Source organism: Nicotiana attenuata, unplaced genomic scaffold (assembly GCF_001879085.1).
Source record: "Nicotiana attenuata strain UT unplaced genomic scaffold, NIATTr2, whole genome shotgun sequence".
Lineage (NCBI taxonomy): Eukaryota > Viridiplantae > Streptophyta > Magnoliopsida > Solanales > Solanaceae > Nicotiana > Nicotiana attenuata.
In genome coordinates this window covers 140,648-155,979 of record NW_017671315.1, presented here as the reverse complement: position 1 = coordinate 155,979, position 15,332 = coordinate 140,648, and the positions used below count along the sequence as shown (strand labels likewise).

General features: G+C 39.5%; 1 protein-coding gene across 1 annotated transcript; it reads right to left on the bottom strand.

Annotated features, from left to right (window-relative positions):
- Positions 1-2,104: 2,104 nt before the first annotated feature.
- Positions 2,105-6,230, bottom strand: LOC109207508 (nectarin-1-like). The gene is made up of 2 exons (XM_019370447.1): positions 5,966-6,230; positions 2,105-2,911 (listed from the first exon to the last, which is right to left on the bottom strand). Exons 1-2 carry the CDS (start codon positions 6,087-6,089, stop codon positions 2,373-2,375), a joined length of 663 nt encoding a protein of 220 aa, XP_019225992.1. The 5' UTR covers positions 6,090-6,230; the 3' UTR covers positions 2,105-2,372.
- Positions 6,231-15,332: the final 9,102 nt, after the last annotated feature.

The following is a 15,332-nucleotide window of genomic DNA, read 5'->3' as shown; positions in this document are numbered from 1 at the left end:
ATATCGACCTCGAACCTCGATTAAGTCGCAAGTATTGGCTGATTTTATAGCCGACTTCACTCCGACCCTTATTCCCCTGGCCGAAAAAGAGCTCCTGCTGAGCTCGGGAACTCCGTCCGGAGTATGGACATTGTTCACGGACGGAGCTTCGAACGTAAAGGGGTCGGGATTGGGGATTATACTAAAACCTCCTACCGGGGACGTCATTAGGCAGTCTATACGGACGAGGAGGTTGACTAACAATGAAGCCGAGTATGAGGCTATGATTGCAGGTTTAGAATTAGCCAGGAGCCTCGGCGCCGAAGTGATCGAAGCCAAGTGCGATTCTCTTCTTGTGGTAAATCAGACGAACAAAACGTTCGAGGCCAGGGAGAGCCGGATGCAACGGTATGTCGACAAACTCCAAAACACCTTGCACAAATTCAAAGAATGGACTCTCCAACACGTACCCCGAGATCAAAACAGCGAGGCCGATGCCCTCGCCAATCTGGGCTCGACAGTCGAGGACGACGAGCTCGAGTCCGAAAAGGTGGTACAGCTAATGAGGTCGGTCGTAGAAGAAGGGCACGCCGAGGTCAACTCAACTAGCCTTACTTGGGACTGGAGAAACAGGTATGTGGACTATCTAAAAACAGGAAAACTCCCACAGGACCCCAAAGAATCAAGGGCATTGAGAACAAAAGCGGCCCGTTTTTGTTTGGTCCGAGGACGGAGTCTTATATAAAAGAACCTTCGGAGGACCACTCGCCATATGCCTTGGCCCCGGAGACACAGAGTACGTATTGAGGGAAAGTACACANCCGGTTCGCCGCGGCCCGGGACCGATGATGGGTTTTCAACCTGGAAGTCGGCAGATACCGAGCAACCAGTCGGTGTGAAAGCTTTCAATGGGGGTTCTGGTGCAGGTTCATCAGATCTAGCGGGGCTCGCGGCCGAGCTTGGTCTAGAAGGAACACTTTGTGAAGTTTTCGCCATTTCTTAAAGCTTTACGAAGAGATGAAAAGAAAATACAACAACGCAAAATTTGAGAAAGATAAGAAATGTTGAACCTGGAAGGGTCGTTTATACTTTTCCCATGAGGCGGTGGCACGAATCGCGAAGTCACAGACACGAAGCGACAGATAATTAAGAGAAGCATTAAATGCCTGCAGCAGGCGTGGTCAGAGCACTCGATGGCTTTTTCACCTGGCGTATGGCCATACGTCACGGGCATCACGTCACCGATCATATCGTTTATTATCATTACTCTCTAATAAACGAGGGGACTATCTGTATTGGGTGATACCCTTTTTGCTTGAGCCCGACCGGGTTGGGACCGGTCCGGGGCAAGTCGGGGCCATTGAACCCGACCTGGATGCAAGGTAGAACGACGGCCACGTCTACAACCGAGGTCGAGTCATTTCGAGACCGTTGCAGAGCTCGATATGAGTCACCACCGGATGGAGAAACACACAAGGTCGGAAGCCGGACTCGTAACGGATAACCAAGCGTCGCCGGATATCTCGCCCAAACGTGATTTTCTCAACCACTTCAGGCCATTAAGGCGTAATTACAGGGATCCACGATGTAATTAATTTACCTACCTTATTTTTACCCTTAATCAGAATGTATAAAAGGGGAGAAGACCCCATAAAGAGGGGACCGGGAAAAAACCATTACACTACAGTACCATCTCTCTAAATTCTTGTACGCTATCAAGCACAATTGTTCTAAGCAATATTATATTCTGCGATTATTTACTTTAACAGCAATTGTTGAGTCTTTATCTTTATTTTCCTCAACCTAAACCTTTTGTATCTTTTAGTTCACGGATCCTTAAAACCCCATATAAATTCAATTGTTATCCGGATTCTAGGGTAAACAAATACATAAAAGATCTTTTGTATGTTCATTTTCTTATATTCAAATTGTTAGATGAACATAGGAGATAATTTCCTTCTCACTTTTAAGAAAAAAGTAAATACGCATACACAGATAACATTATTGTTGACCAATAGGGAGATTTGGTTCGTAGTCAATTACAAATGTTGTTATAGTTATATGATCCTTTTCACATAAGATAAGGAAAAAAAAAAATAACAAAGAAGATATAAATAAAATTAAATACAAAAAAACTTTTGTATGATCATTTTCTTGTATTCAAATTGTTAAATGAGCGTAGGAGAAAAACACATGCAGAGATAACATTATTGTTGACGAATAGAGAAACAAAGTTCTCATAAGGTAAATACAACATTATTGGAAATAAATTTAAAAAGGATAAAAACAAATAAAAGTATCCATTCTCCTTCCTATTTGAACCCACACAAATCATTATCAATTAACAATCTCACCAAAGAAAATAATAGTCACAAGAGCAATTAATGAAAAGTCTATTTCTTAGGTGCAAGCCTTGACTTAATTTTCTCCACTTGTTTAGTACCAATTTGGAATGCTTTAGTCAAGACATGATCAGGAACAGTTGGTGTGGATGCAAACAACGTTGTAGCAATAGATTGAGTCCCCGGCAACTGGCTGTTGAAGGCGGCGACAACCGCTGCCGGAACTTTGCCATTGTTTTGCTGGAAATGTACAAGTCCTTTAGGGAAAACAAACACTTCACCTTTTACAATATGTTTCGAAATCAAAACATTAGATGTTGTAATAAAACCAACATCTAATTCACCCTCTGTAACAAAGATCATTTCTGTAGCACGAGGATGAGTATGAGGTGGATTAATGCCACCAGGAGCATAGTCGATACGAGAAAGTGAGACACCAAGTGTGTTAAGACCAGGTACTTTCATAACATTGGCACCTGTGACTACGGAACCGTATGTGTTGTTTGTTGCTCCTGGCTTGGCTATGGCCATTGATGAAAAGTCTACTTCTGAAAAGTTCTTCTTGCAAAGGAATCCATTAATGGTGAAACCTATTTCATGTACATAAATAGAAAACTGAATAAGCACCATGTTATAACAACAAGAACAACAACAACATACCCAATGTAGTTTCACATGTGGGGTCTGGGGAGGGTAGAGTATAAGCAGTCTTTACCCCTACCTTTAAGAAGACAGAGAGATTGTCCGGTAGACCCTCGGCTCAGAAAGATAAATGGAAGGGCAATAGCAAGCCAACCAAATCTGACACCGAAGCGAAAAATACTAACAGAACTAACACTAACGGAATGCAAACAAAAAACCGAAACAAATAAGAACCATGTTATATTTGGATCATAAAGATAATGATTTACGTGTGACTATTTTTAATCCAACTAGACATTAAACCCCGTGAAAAAGCTACACATCTTTTCCGCGGCATTTGCATCTATACCCGTTTTTGGGTCACGTTTTAACTTGTACCCGCTTTGCAAAAAAAATTGCAAGCGAACCCACTTTTTCGCGTAACTTCAGCATACGGACTGAAGTAGCAAAGGCAATCACACAAACTTCAGCATTCTAGTAGACGGGCTTGAAGTAGCAAAGATTGCTGAACCAAGTGTGCTGAAGTTTTTGTTTGTAATTGCTGAACTTCAGCATGTTTTAGCTGAAGTTTTTTCACAAAAACTTAGTGTTGGCTGAAGTTTTTGTTTGTAATTGCTGAACTTAAGCATTCTAATAGCTGAAGTTTTATTCTCTATTTGCTGAAGTTTTTGTTTGTAATTGCTGAACTTAAGCATTCTAGTAGCTAAAGTTTTTGTTTGTAATTGCTGAACTTAAGCATTGAAGTTTTGTTCTTTATTTGCTGAAGTTTTTGTTTGTGATTGCTGAACTTAAGCATTCTAGTAGCTGAAGTTTTGTTCTCCATTTGCTGAACTTCAGCATGTTTTAGCTGAAGTTTTGTTCTATATTTGCTGAACTTCAGCATTCCTAGAGTTAAGTTCTAAAACAACAATGACAAGTTGTCATTAAGATCCAATTGCTATAATGGTGTTTGTCTGATGTCTATGGAACAACAATTCCTATTATCTGCATGTACAAGGTCAAATGGAGAAAGTCACCACATCAGACGCTATCAACACCATAGCAAATAGTATAAATGCAAATAGTGGATGACTATGCCAGGATTGAAGTTCTGAATCAGGAAAACTGTTAAGTAGATATGTAAAATCAGATAGCTTGTCTTTTTATTTCCCCAGAAGTTAGATAACTAGTCAGAAGAAGTAATTTGCTATAGCAGTTCAACTTCGAATCAACAAACAATGGGATCTGATCATACTGGTAAAGATCATTTTGTCTCTGTTGCTCCATTTTTACATATTCTTGGTTTCTCTCAGAAGGGGTATACGTATCACTATAAAAGAAGAAGAAGAAAATGAAGGAGGAGAAAGAGGAGTAGAAAGAGGGCTGAATTTGTTTAAAAAGTGGGTACAGATTAAAACTTTTTAAAAAATGGGTATAGGTTAAATGGGGGCGACCAAATAGAACGCCCCGTGCAATTTTTACATCTTTTCCCAACTGAGACGAAGATAAATTGTATAAAAACAAATTTGGTCCAAAATATATATTCGCATAAGAAAATCAATTTATTTAGCCAATTTTTTTTTTTTTTTAAAAAAAGAATTTACTCTTGCGAAAAGGCAGTCCATCATTAATTACTCATTTAAGTAAGAGAAAAGAAATTTTTAGTCAAATACTCCCTCCGGTTCGTTTTAATGATATTTCGCCTTTTTTTTTTGTGATACACAATATTTGATTTGAAATTCAAATATTAAGAAGGAATTAACTTTTTTTTTTTTTATAAAGTTGCCCTTGGAGTAAAGAGTTTATGAGAATTTGTTATATTTTCAATGAACAAAATAAGGTTAATATGATCAATTTTATTATTAATTAATGCTAAAATATGAATTTTTTAATGCGTGAAAACAACCAAAAAAATCAATTAAAGTGGATCGGAGGGAGTACCCTTTTATGATTAATGGCAGTATTAAATATTTTCTTAAGTTTGAAAAAAACAAACAGGTGAAAAGACAGCATACAGGAACTATGTTTGGTGGCCATTGTCACCAATTGCTCATTAATATATTAATATTGTCGATTTTCTATTTTTCGCCAGCCAATCAATAGTACTACCTAATTCTACTCAAGACTATGGTACAAGTTGTACCATTTAATATGGTCGATTTTCTACTTGTTGGCCAGCTAATATAGTTGGATCTTGATTTTCAACACGCGTAAATGGTAAATGTAAGCAAGAAGAAAGAGCAAAAATTGGACAAGGAGAAAAGTCAACATCCAGTACAAATGTGAACTAAGACAAAGAAACCAAAAACACAAGAACGAGCCAAAGAGACCCAAAACTAGGGTGGCATCAGGTCGGTTCGGTTCGATTATGAATATTATCGGTTTAGCATATCGGTTATCGGTTTACAAATTTGATAAACCGATAACCGAACCGATAAGATCGGTTAATCGGTTATTGGTTTATCCGATAAGATAACTCAATCTAGAGTTAAACAAAAAAGAGAAGACAATTCACTTGAGTTAAGCAAAAAAGAAAAGAATTCACATATAGTATACTAAAGACTTAAGTTAGGAGTAACTAGTAAGGTCTATGAAGAATGAAGATGAAGCAACTGAAGAGTGCGATTGAGAAAGAATAGGAGAGAATGAACAGAAGCCCTAACATTTGTACATACTTAAGGGTAAAGTCGTAATTTTATTAATTTTTATTGTGTTATAACCCATTAACAATATTGGCAAACCGAGACTCGAACTGATAAACCAATAGTAAAAAAATTCTAAACCGTTATCGAACCGTTAACCCAATAACCCGATACCGATAACCTAATAAACAATTAACGGTTCGGGTTATCGGTTTTACCCGATATATGCCCAGCCCTACCCAAAACCCCCAAATTGAAGCACAAGACACTGATCAAGAATATACTTTTCTCAATCTAAAGAAACTAAAAAATATATTTTTTTTAAAAAAAAGAAAAAAAAAGAAGCAAAAGTCTGCTAACTAATGGGAAAATTGAACTTACTGGAAGTAAGATCAGCAACACAAACATCTTGAAGCATGTCTGGATCTCCAGCAGAAGCTTTGTCTAAGTTAATGGCTAAGATAGCCATAGCCATAATCACAAGAAGTTTTCCAAATGCAGACATGGTGGAAGTAGAAAAGTACTACTATTCGTTAAACAATTCTTTGTTTAATATAAGCCAAAAAGGAAGCAATCAAAAGAGAGGCACAGAAATAGAGGAGATTTGAATACTCTCTGCTGCTTTGGACAATGGAGAGAGAGAAAATTGTATGGCTTTATTTATAAGGGGGAAGACTAGAAAACATTGGTGGACTTTGAAGTCACGTGAGGAAAGCGTGCGGGTTTTTAATGCTGTGTTCGTAAACGCACGAAACATGCTCTTTTTTCTCTTCAACCCAAAGCAAAGGCAAGGATTGCGGGCCCGCATGTGTAGCCCATAATAGCTTGAATCAGGCTTCAATTTTGGGCTTACGTGTACCTTGACTTCGTGCCGTTGACGAGACCTGATTAATTTATACTTTACTAACTCATTTAATTTCTGAGTAAACATCCATAAGTTCAGTGATTTAAAGTGACAAAAAATTAGCTTAGTAACTTCTGTGTAATAGTAACTCATACATTGAATAATTTTAAAGTGATAAAAGAAGTTTAATGACAATAAAATACTGTATGTTCTAAGACCATTTAAGAAATTAAGTAGCTCTCCAATGTAACTTTGAGGAGCCATGCCCCTTTTTACGGGAAAACAAACGGGGTATCATCACTTTTAGTGCGCGTCAGAAATTATTTATATAAAATAGTGTATAAAATTTGTATATAACATATAAAATGTATACATATATACAAAAATATACAAATTATATATATATATATATAAGTTATTACTTTTACAGCGGTTATACGGTATCATATTTCCCAAGTATAGATCACATTAATCGCTTCAACATGACAAAGTTTTTGCATAACTTATCCAAAAAATAGGAATTCAACAAGGCTGGTTGGCCTCAATCAACTCTACGCGGCATTGCATATGTCATGGGTGACTTAGCCATTTGGATACAAAAATCACATCAAATAACAACTCTCATATATAAATACACGTACGCATCACGTTATAGGTGGAACTTATTGCTTGGCATTCGTTTTCAACTTGTCACGGAGAATTGATCAACTATCTCCAAGTGAAAACAAATACTAGTAATCTACTTATAATTAATTGTAACGTACTTATAAAATTAGGATAATTTTTTTATTCCTTCCGTTCCGCTTCAGTTTTAGTCGCCAACTTAATATTGATGGTCATTTAGACCATTTTTAGCATGATTCTTGACCTCAATTAATTTAAGTTTTATACAATAAACAAGCAGGCATCTGAAAGTAAATGAAATAAAGTAGTACCACACCATTAAACGATTAAATTCTTGTAAGCACCGAATAACTTAAGAATAATCTGATAGTTAAATCCCAAAGTCTTGCTTGAATGTTTATCGAAATTGAGTTATGCATCTTTAACGATTGGATGGTCAAATCATTAGGATTTTTTCCCAAAGGATGTGTTATTTTGTCCCAAACATAGAACAACGACAAATTAGAAAAACTTACGCTAATTAATCCTATTGATGACAACAGCAACAAATACTAGTAGTTAAGATGCTTTACATTTGTAGCATTTGTACTTTTCCTACAGTGGATATTAGACGAACAAATAAGAAACAGCTTGAAACTAAAAATAGTGTCAATGTTGATAGAGGTAAGATTGCAACGTTATGATCAGCGAAGATATTTTACTTTTACGGTACGTGGCGTAGTGTAAAACCTAAATAAAGACGTCTGTTTTTATGTCGTTTTCTTGTTATCCTTAACCATATACAGTAGTAGTATAGTATATATGAAGAAAATGAGAGGGTAAAGGGTTTATTATTAAAAAGTCGAGAGCTGCCCATCAAAGAGTCATTGTTTGGTGGTGTCCGTCCTGCCATTCTCAAAGTTGTTGGCTAAAATATTGCTAGATTGCCTCGTCCATTCCAAAATTAGATACTCTGTCTTAACTTGGAACCTGCCCAAATTTGTTAACGTAGTGGTAACTTTTTTGTTGTTAAGATTATTTCTTCTTCTCCAAATAGACTTGTAAAAGACAAATTCAAGATTTTAAGTTACCGAGTATAGAGTATAGAGTATAGAATATCACTACAAGAACCCACCACTATTAACAGTAGGTGGAGTCAAACTTAGTGTAAATGTATTTTTATTTACATACAGTACAAAGTAAAAGTAATGGATCCAGCCAGGCCAGTTGTTGCATTATACTTCTAATTGCGAAGTAAACTTTTAATTTGTTCAAAATGCGGCTCTCTGATAAAGGATAGGCCTAATAGTTTCTTTCGTATGTAGTAATTTAAAGGGTCCTATTGTGAACTTTTCTTTTGTTTCTCATCCGATTGTTGGATATTTTGTATACGGTCGAAATCAGGTATGTCCGATTTCGTGGGCTCGAGGGTCACTTCGAGAGCGAGATCGAAATAGACTAAGCGCGAGCCCGATGGCAAAGTACAAGCTTCGAAGATCGAAGTGCTCGATGAACACCGAGATCAAGTATGACCGACCTCGAGATAATACCATTATGGTTCCATAACAAAAAGAGTGAGATTCCCGCAGTGGCCCTAAGATTACGGCATAAATTCCGGAACGGATTTGTACTAGGCGGTTAGACAGCTGTACAATAAGATTCCTTACTACCATTGGAAGTGTACCTTATTTAGGATTCCCCTACTATATAAAGGGGACCCCAATCATTTGTAACACATCAATCATTGAGAAGAGAATACAAATTTTCACTTTCTTGCTTACTACTCATCAGAATTGTCTTTTAGCTTTATTGTTCTTACTGACCTACCTTGAGGCCACCTTAGCTCGAGATCAAGACTGGCTTGTTCACTGGTTTGATTCAAATTATTTCTTTAACTTATACGTTTGATTCTTTGATTATCAGTTGGTATTGAACTAAATCACATATCTTTAAAATCACAGTACAAGTTTAATTGTTACTCAGATTTTAGGGTAAACAAATTAGCGCCCACCGTGGGGCTAAAGATAATAGTGATTGTTTCAGTACTAATTCTGATAACACACGTTATTTTCACACTTGTTCTTGTCAAGAATTTTTGTTCTTAGGTTGAATCATGTCAAACTCACAAAATGCACCCGTACATGGGGATGATGGTCTTGGACTTCACAGGGAAAATGATAATGTAGTTGCTCCAGGAGCCGGTGTACCACCAGTTAACCTCGGGGAAGTGCCGATTGCAGAGCCAGTCAATGTTAGTTCGCATATTGCTTTGAATGCGGACTTAGGCGCAGACCTCGGAAGAAGTGTACGCAGGAATGTCCGATCTCGCGCCCAAGGAACACAGGGTGTAGGAGATAGGGGAGTTAGCCTCCAGTAATATTCGAGATGCTACAAGCTCAACAGGTTGCTATCGCTCCGCTTCAAAGTCAACATAAAACTCCGAGTGTGGTCAAACCAGAAATTACTCGTCGTACCGAGCCGGTGCCAAAAAGGTCGAACGGTAATGGATCGGGGACTGATCCTGCAATATTATTGCTTTTGTAGACGAGAGTACATAGTAATTGCTACGAGTAATGCACTATTTATTCTTCACCTGTAGTTATGCTTGAGGAGCTCACCAAAAGAATCGAGTCAGGAGAGAAAAAAATTGAAGATAATGACAAAAAGTCGAAACAAACAACTTCGTGTATGGTGGAATTCGGCTTTCGGATGGTTTAGAGTCAAATTGGAAGAAGGAATCTAGTTTTGGAAGTTTGAACGGTGAAATATTGACCGGAATTGGACTTTTGGGTAAACGACCCCAGAATGGGTCGTGGATGATCTCAACAGCTTCGTATGGTGATTTTGGACTTAGGCGCGCGTCCGGATTCGGGTTTGGAGGTCCGTAGAGTGAATTGAGGCATTTTGGCGAAAATTGGAAAAAAGTTGAAGTTTGGGAAATGAAGAAGTTTGACCCACAGTTGACTTTTGTGTTATCGGGGTCGGAATGCAATTCCAAGAGTTGGAGCAGCTCCGTTATGTTATTTTGGACTTGTCTGCAAAATTTGGCGTCATTCCGAGTTGAATTGATAGGTTTCGGCATGAGATTCGATATTTGATGATTTGGAAGTTCATAAGCTTGATTTTTGGTTTGATTCGTCGTTTTGATGTTGTTTTATGTGATTTGAAACTTTGAGCGAGTCCGTGTTAGGTTATATGACTTGTGTGTGTGACTAGACGGGGTCCCGGGAGCCTCGGGTGTGTTTCGGATGGGCTACGGATCATTTTCTTCCATTTTTGAACTACTGAAGTTGCTGCTTCTAATATCCTTCTTCGCGATCGCGAAGATTCTGCCGCGATCGCGATGCCTTGCTGAAGACCACCTCAAAAACCTTCTTCGCGTTCGCATCTGTCTACTCGCGTTCGGGAAGCTCTGTTTAATTCTTCATCGCGTTCGCGTATAACCGTCCGCGATCGCGAGGGTCTTTTTTCCCATGCTTCGTGATCGCATCCCTAACCCCGCGTTCGCATAGTAGGAATTAGGAGTTGGGTCAGTTGCCATTTTTACTCTTCGCGTTCGCATAAAAGCCTACGCGTTCGCATAAGCCACCATCCCACTACTCTTCGCGTTCGCATCCCTTTTCACGCGAACGCGATGTGTATTTCTGGACATCCTTGAATTTCCTCTACGCGATCGCGACCCTTCTTCCGCGATCGCGATGAACAAATAACTGGGCAGACAGATTAAATCCCAAATTCGAGGGTTTCACCATTTTTATCACATTTTGACTTCTAGAGCTCGGTTCTTGGCGATTTTCGAAGGGATTTTTACCTGGGCGACTTGGGTAAGTGCTTCTCACTCGATTTAGACTAATTTCCATGAATCTCCTCTTAAGTTCATCCTTTAATTTCAGATTTTGAATGAAAAATGGGTAAAACTTCATAGACCAAATTATTGAGTTTTGAGGGGGTGTCTGACCTCCGATTTGAGAGATTTTTATATGGTTAGAATCGTGAGAGTACGAGGGTTCTGAAAATGTTAAATTCATCCGATCCCGAGACGTTGGCCTGAGGGGCATTTTGGTCATTTTACCTAACTTCGTGTCTTAGCTTTGAATTAAATCGTAGAATCAGTTGCTTGAGATGTTATTTATGATATGTAATTGAATTGAATAGATTTGGGACACTTGGAGTGGGATACTCGTGGCAAGAACGTGATTTCTAGTTGATTTGAGCCGGTTCGAGGTAAGTATCTTGCCTAACCTTGTGTGGGGGACTTCCCCTTAGGATTTGAGTCTTCTCTGTTGATTGTAATCCGAGTACGCGAGGTGACGAGTGCGTGCTCGGACTTATTTGTGGAAACTTGACCTTTTAGGATTCTTAGGTCTTTATATTCACCGAGTATGAAGTTGTTCTTGATATGATTGAATTCCCTATTACTAGTTTCACCTCTACATGTTTTACTTGGAATTTACTGCTTTATGGTTCATTCTTATTGCCTAATTGACTCTTACATTTGCTTAACTGAAGATCTTTCCCCTATTGTCGCGTTAACTTTCATAACTGCTTGTTTTATTGGAATTCATCATTATCACCCATGTAATTATTTAGTCTTAATTGAAATTGTTGTATATCCTTCGTAACCTGCCCAACCTTTGAAAGAAGAGTGGATATTCTATGTTTAGTTGATATTTCCTTATTTGAAATTTACTTGACTCTTGTTAACTCCTTTATTGTTGAATACCTGCTATGAGACCGTTGCTTCATATTATTTTCTCCCTTGTTGAGTTGATTCACTTGTTGTGTTCTTGTATATATATTGTTATTTTTGCTGTTGTACTTGGGGTGTTGATGCACGAGGTTTCTGCCATTCGTTTATTGATATTGTGATGTACGAGGTTTCTGCCGTGCGGTTGTTGTTGTGGGGTCGCACGAGGTTTCTGCCGTGCTATTGCTACTATTGATATATTGCACATGCGGCGTAACAAGGCGGGATATGTATATATGCTTATATGTGGGTTGCGCATGTGGCGAAATAAGGTGGGAACATTATGATGCACGTGTGGCGAAACAAGGCGGGCACTTATTATGTTATTATTTGCACACGTAGCGGAACAAGGTGGGCTATGTCAGGGGTTGATTGTGAGTATTTGTGATGGCCTGAGGGCATTTCTATTTTGTTCAAATGTTGTGATTGTGGTACGTTTACCTATATGAACTTTGTCTCGTGGGAGTTGTGAGGTGAGTTGTCAGTGTGACCGTGAGGCTGATGAGGGCACGGGATGCCAGTGGTTAGATTTCAGGTATTGGGACTCGTGAGTTGTAATTGTCCGAGATTCGGCAATTCGTGGTAATTGTTGGATAAGACCTGATTTGAACTCCGTCGTAGGATCTGAGATATTGTTTTGTTTTCTCTTTTCTGTATTGTGACTTTAGGATTTGGGATGAGTTTTTGCCCATTCTCATGTGTCACCATTCTTAACATTTTCGTTGTTACTTGTTGTTCTTTTCCCTTATTGTGATTGTAGCATTGTTGGTCATTTCGTACAGTCTTTATATAAATATATATCATGTTCCGTTGTTCCTACCTTTGCGCTGTTTATTAGACCGGTAGGCGTCTCGACTGTTCCTCGTCACTACTCCACCGAGGTTAGTCTTGATACTTATTGGGCACCGCTGTGGTGTGCTCATACTACTCTTCTGCACATTTTTGTTGTGCAGATCCAGGTATTTTTCCACTCAGTTCTATCACCCTTGGGAGGAGGCGTTCTGTAGAGACTTCGAGGTATATCTGCTACGTTCGCAGACCGAGGAGTCCCTTTCTATCTTCTGTAATAAGTATAGCCCTTTCAGTATTATCCCTTGTTTAGATATTTCTGGAGTTAGAGCTTCTTATGTATCTCATAGCTTGTGATTTGTGAGATTCCGGGTTTTGGAAATTTTGTTAGCTTCGAGAGTTGTTATTGTATGTGCCGAGCGGCACCTTAAACACAGTTTATCTTTATTATTCCGGTTTTAGTTATTTTCTTCCGCAATTATTGTTTATATTCCGCATTTGTTAGGCTTACCTAGTCATAGAGACTAGGTGCTCACGGAGGGCGAACCGGGGTCGTGACACCGAGATAGCGGTAAGTGGTGTACTAGTTCGAGAAGAGCAAGGTACACAATTCCCTGTCTATTACGTAAGTCGGACTTTAGGAGATGCTGAAACTAGATATCCACACTTAGAGAAATTGGCACTTGCATTAATAAGCGCATCTAGAAAGTTAAAGCCATATTTCCAGTGTCACCCCATATGTGTGTTAACCACTTATCCTCTCCTAAATGTTTTGCATAAGCCCGAGTTATCGGGCCGATTGGCTAAATGCGACGTCGAACTTGGCGGGTATGATATCGAATATCAACCCCGAACAGCCATCAAGTCTCAAATCTTGGCTGACTTCGTGGCCGATTTCACGCCAACCCTCGTACCTGAAGTGGAGAAAGAACTTCTGCTAAAATCGGGTACATCATTGGGGGTAAGGACCCTCTTCACGGATTGTGCCTTGAATGTGAAAGGGTCCGGGCTTGGCATCGTTTTGAAGCCACCTACAGGTAACACTATTATACAATCTATCAAAACTTCTAGGTTGACTAATAATGAGGCCGAGTATGAGGCGGTGATCGTAGGTCTCGAGCTAGCTAAAAACTTGGGGGCAGAAGTCATTGAAGCCAAGTGCGGTTCCCTGTTGGTGGTGAACCAAGTAACAAAAGCTTCGAAGTTCGAGAAGATAGAATGCAAAGATATCTGGACAAGCTACAAGTAACCTTGCACTGCTTCAAGGAGTGAACTCTAGACCATGTACCTCGAGAACAAAACAGTGAGGCCGATGCACTTGCAAACTTGGGGTCATCAGTCGAGGAAGATGATATTATCCCGGGGACTGTCATCCAATTATCAAGATCTGTAGTCGAAGAGGGTCATGCCGAGATAAATTCTACCAGTCTGACTTGGGATTAGAAGAATAAGTATGTTGAATAATTAAAAAATGGGAAGCTCCCATCGGACCATAAAGAATCAAGGGCTTTACGAACCAAGGCTGCTCGGTTCACATTGGATGAAGATGGAACATTATACAGAAGGATGTTCGATAGACCATTGACGGTATATCCAGGGTCGGGGGACACCGATTATGTTTTACGGGAGATCCACGAAGGAACTTGTGGAAACCACTCCGGCGCCGAGTCTTTGGTTCGTAAAATTATTAGAGCAGGGTATTACTGGGGTAGCATGGAAAAAGTCACGAAGGAGTTTGTTTGAAAATGTGATAAATGTCAAAGGTTTGCACCAATGATTCATCAGCCCAGAGAGCAACTTCATTCAGTCCTGTCCCCGTGGCCTTTCATGAAATGGGGAATGGACATCGTCGGCCTCTACCAACGGCCCCAGGTAAAGCTAAATTCATTTTGTTTATGACTGACTACTTTTTCAAATGGGTGGAAGCACAGGCCTTCGAGAAGGTCAGAGAAAAAGAAGTTATAGACTTCATCTGGGACCACATCGTGTGTCGATTCGGGATACCTGCCGAAATCGTATGCGACAATGGGAAGTAATTCGTCAGCAACAAGGTAATGGAGTTCCTCGAAGCACACAAAATAAAGAGGATCTTATCAATGCCGTACCACCCGAGCGGGAACGGACAAGCCGAATCAACAAACAAGACTATCATTCAAAACTTAAAGAAAAGGTTGAACGACGCAAAAGGAAAATGGAGAGAAGTTCTGCCCGAGGTTCTTTGGGCATATCGAACGACATCAAAGTCCAGAAGGAGGAAACCCCGTTCTCTTTAGTATACGGCTCCGAGGCCTTAATTTCAGTCGAGGTCGGGGAACCCAGCACCGGATTTTGACATGCATCGGAGGAATCAAATCACGAAGCTATGAATACTAGCCTCGAGCTATTAGATGAAAAGCGAGAAGTTGCACTTGTTCGGATGGCTGCACAGAAGCAAAGAATCGAAAGATATTATAATAGAAGAACCAACCTTCGACACTTCGGAATCGGGGACTTAGTTCTAAGGAAAGTCATCCTCAATACACGAGACCCGAATGAAGGGAAACTAGGCCCGAATTGGGAAGGACCGTACCGAGTCATCGGAGTTATCGGAAAAGGATCTTACAAATTTGGCACGATGGAAGGCGAACAATTTCCAAACAATTGGAATGTATACTACTCAAACGATATTATTGCTAAGGTATGACCTTCTCCTTTTTTCCATTTGTATTTAAGACTAACTCATTGCAGATGTTCGATCGAAGACGTCGAGGGAACCCTTCTACACG

Bases quoted from the DNA above. Each gene is read 5' to 3' on its own strand.
- LOC109207508 (XM_019370447.1), bottom strand. From the start codon at position 6,089: ATGTCTGCATTTGGAAAACTTCTTGTGATTATGGCTATGGCTATCTTA. The intron at 2,912-5,965 runs GTAAGTTCAATT...TACATGAAATAG, and splicing joins TGTTGCTGATCTTACTTCCA to GTTTCACCATTAATGGATTC.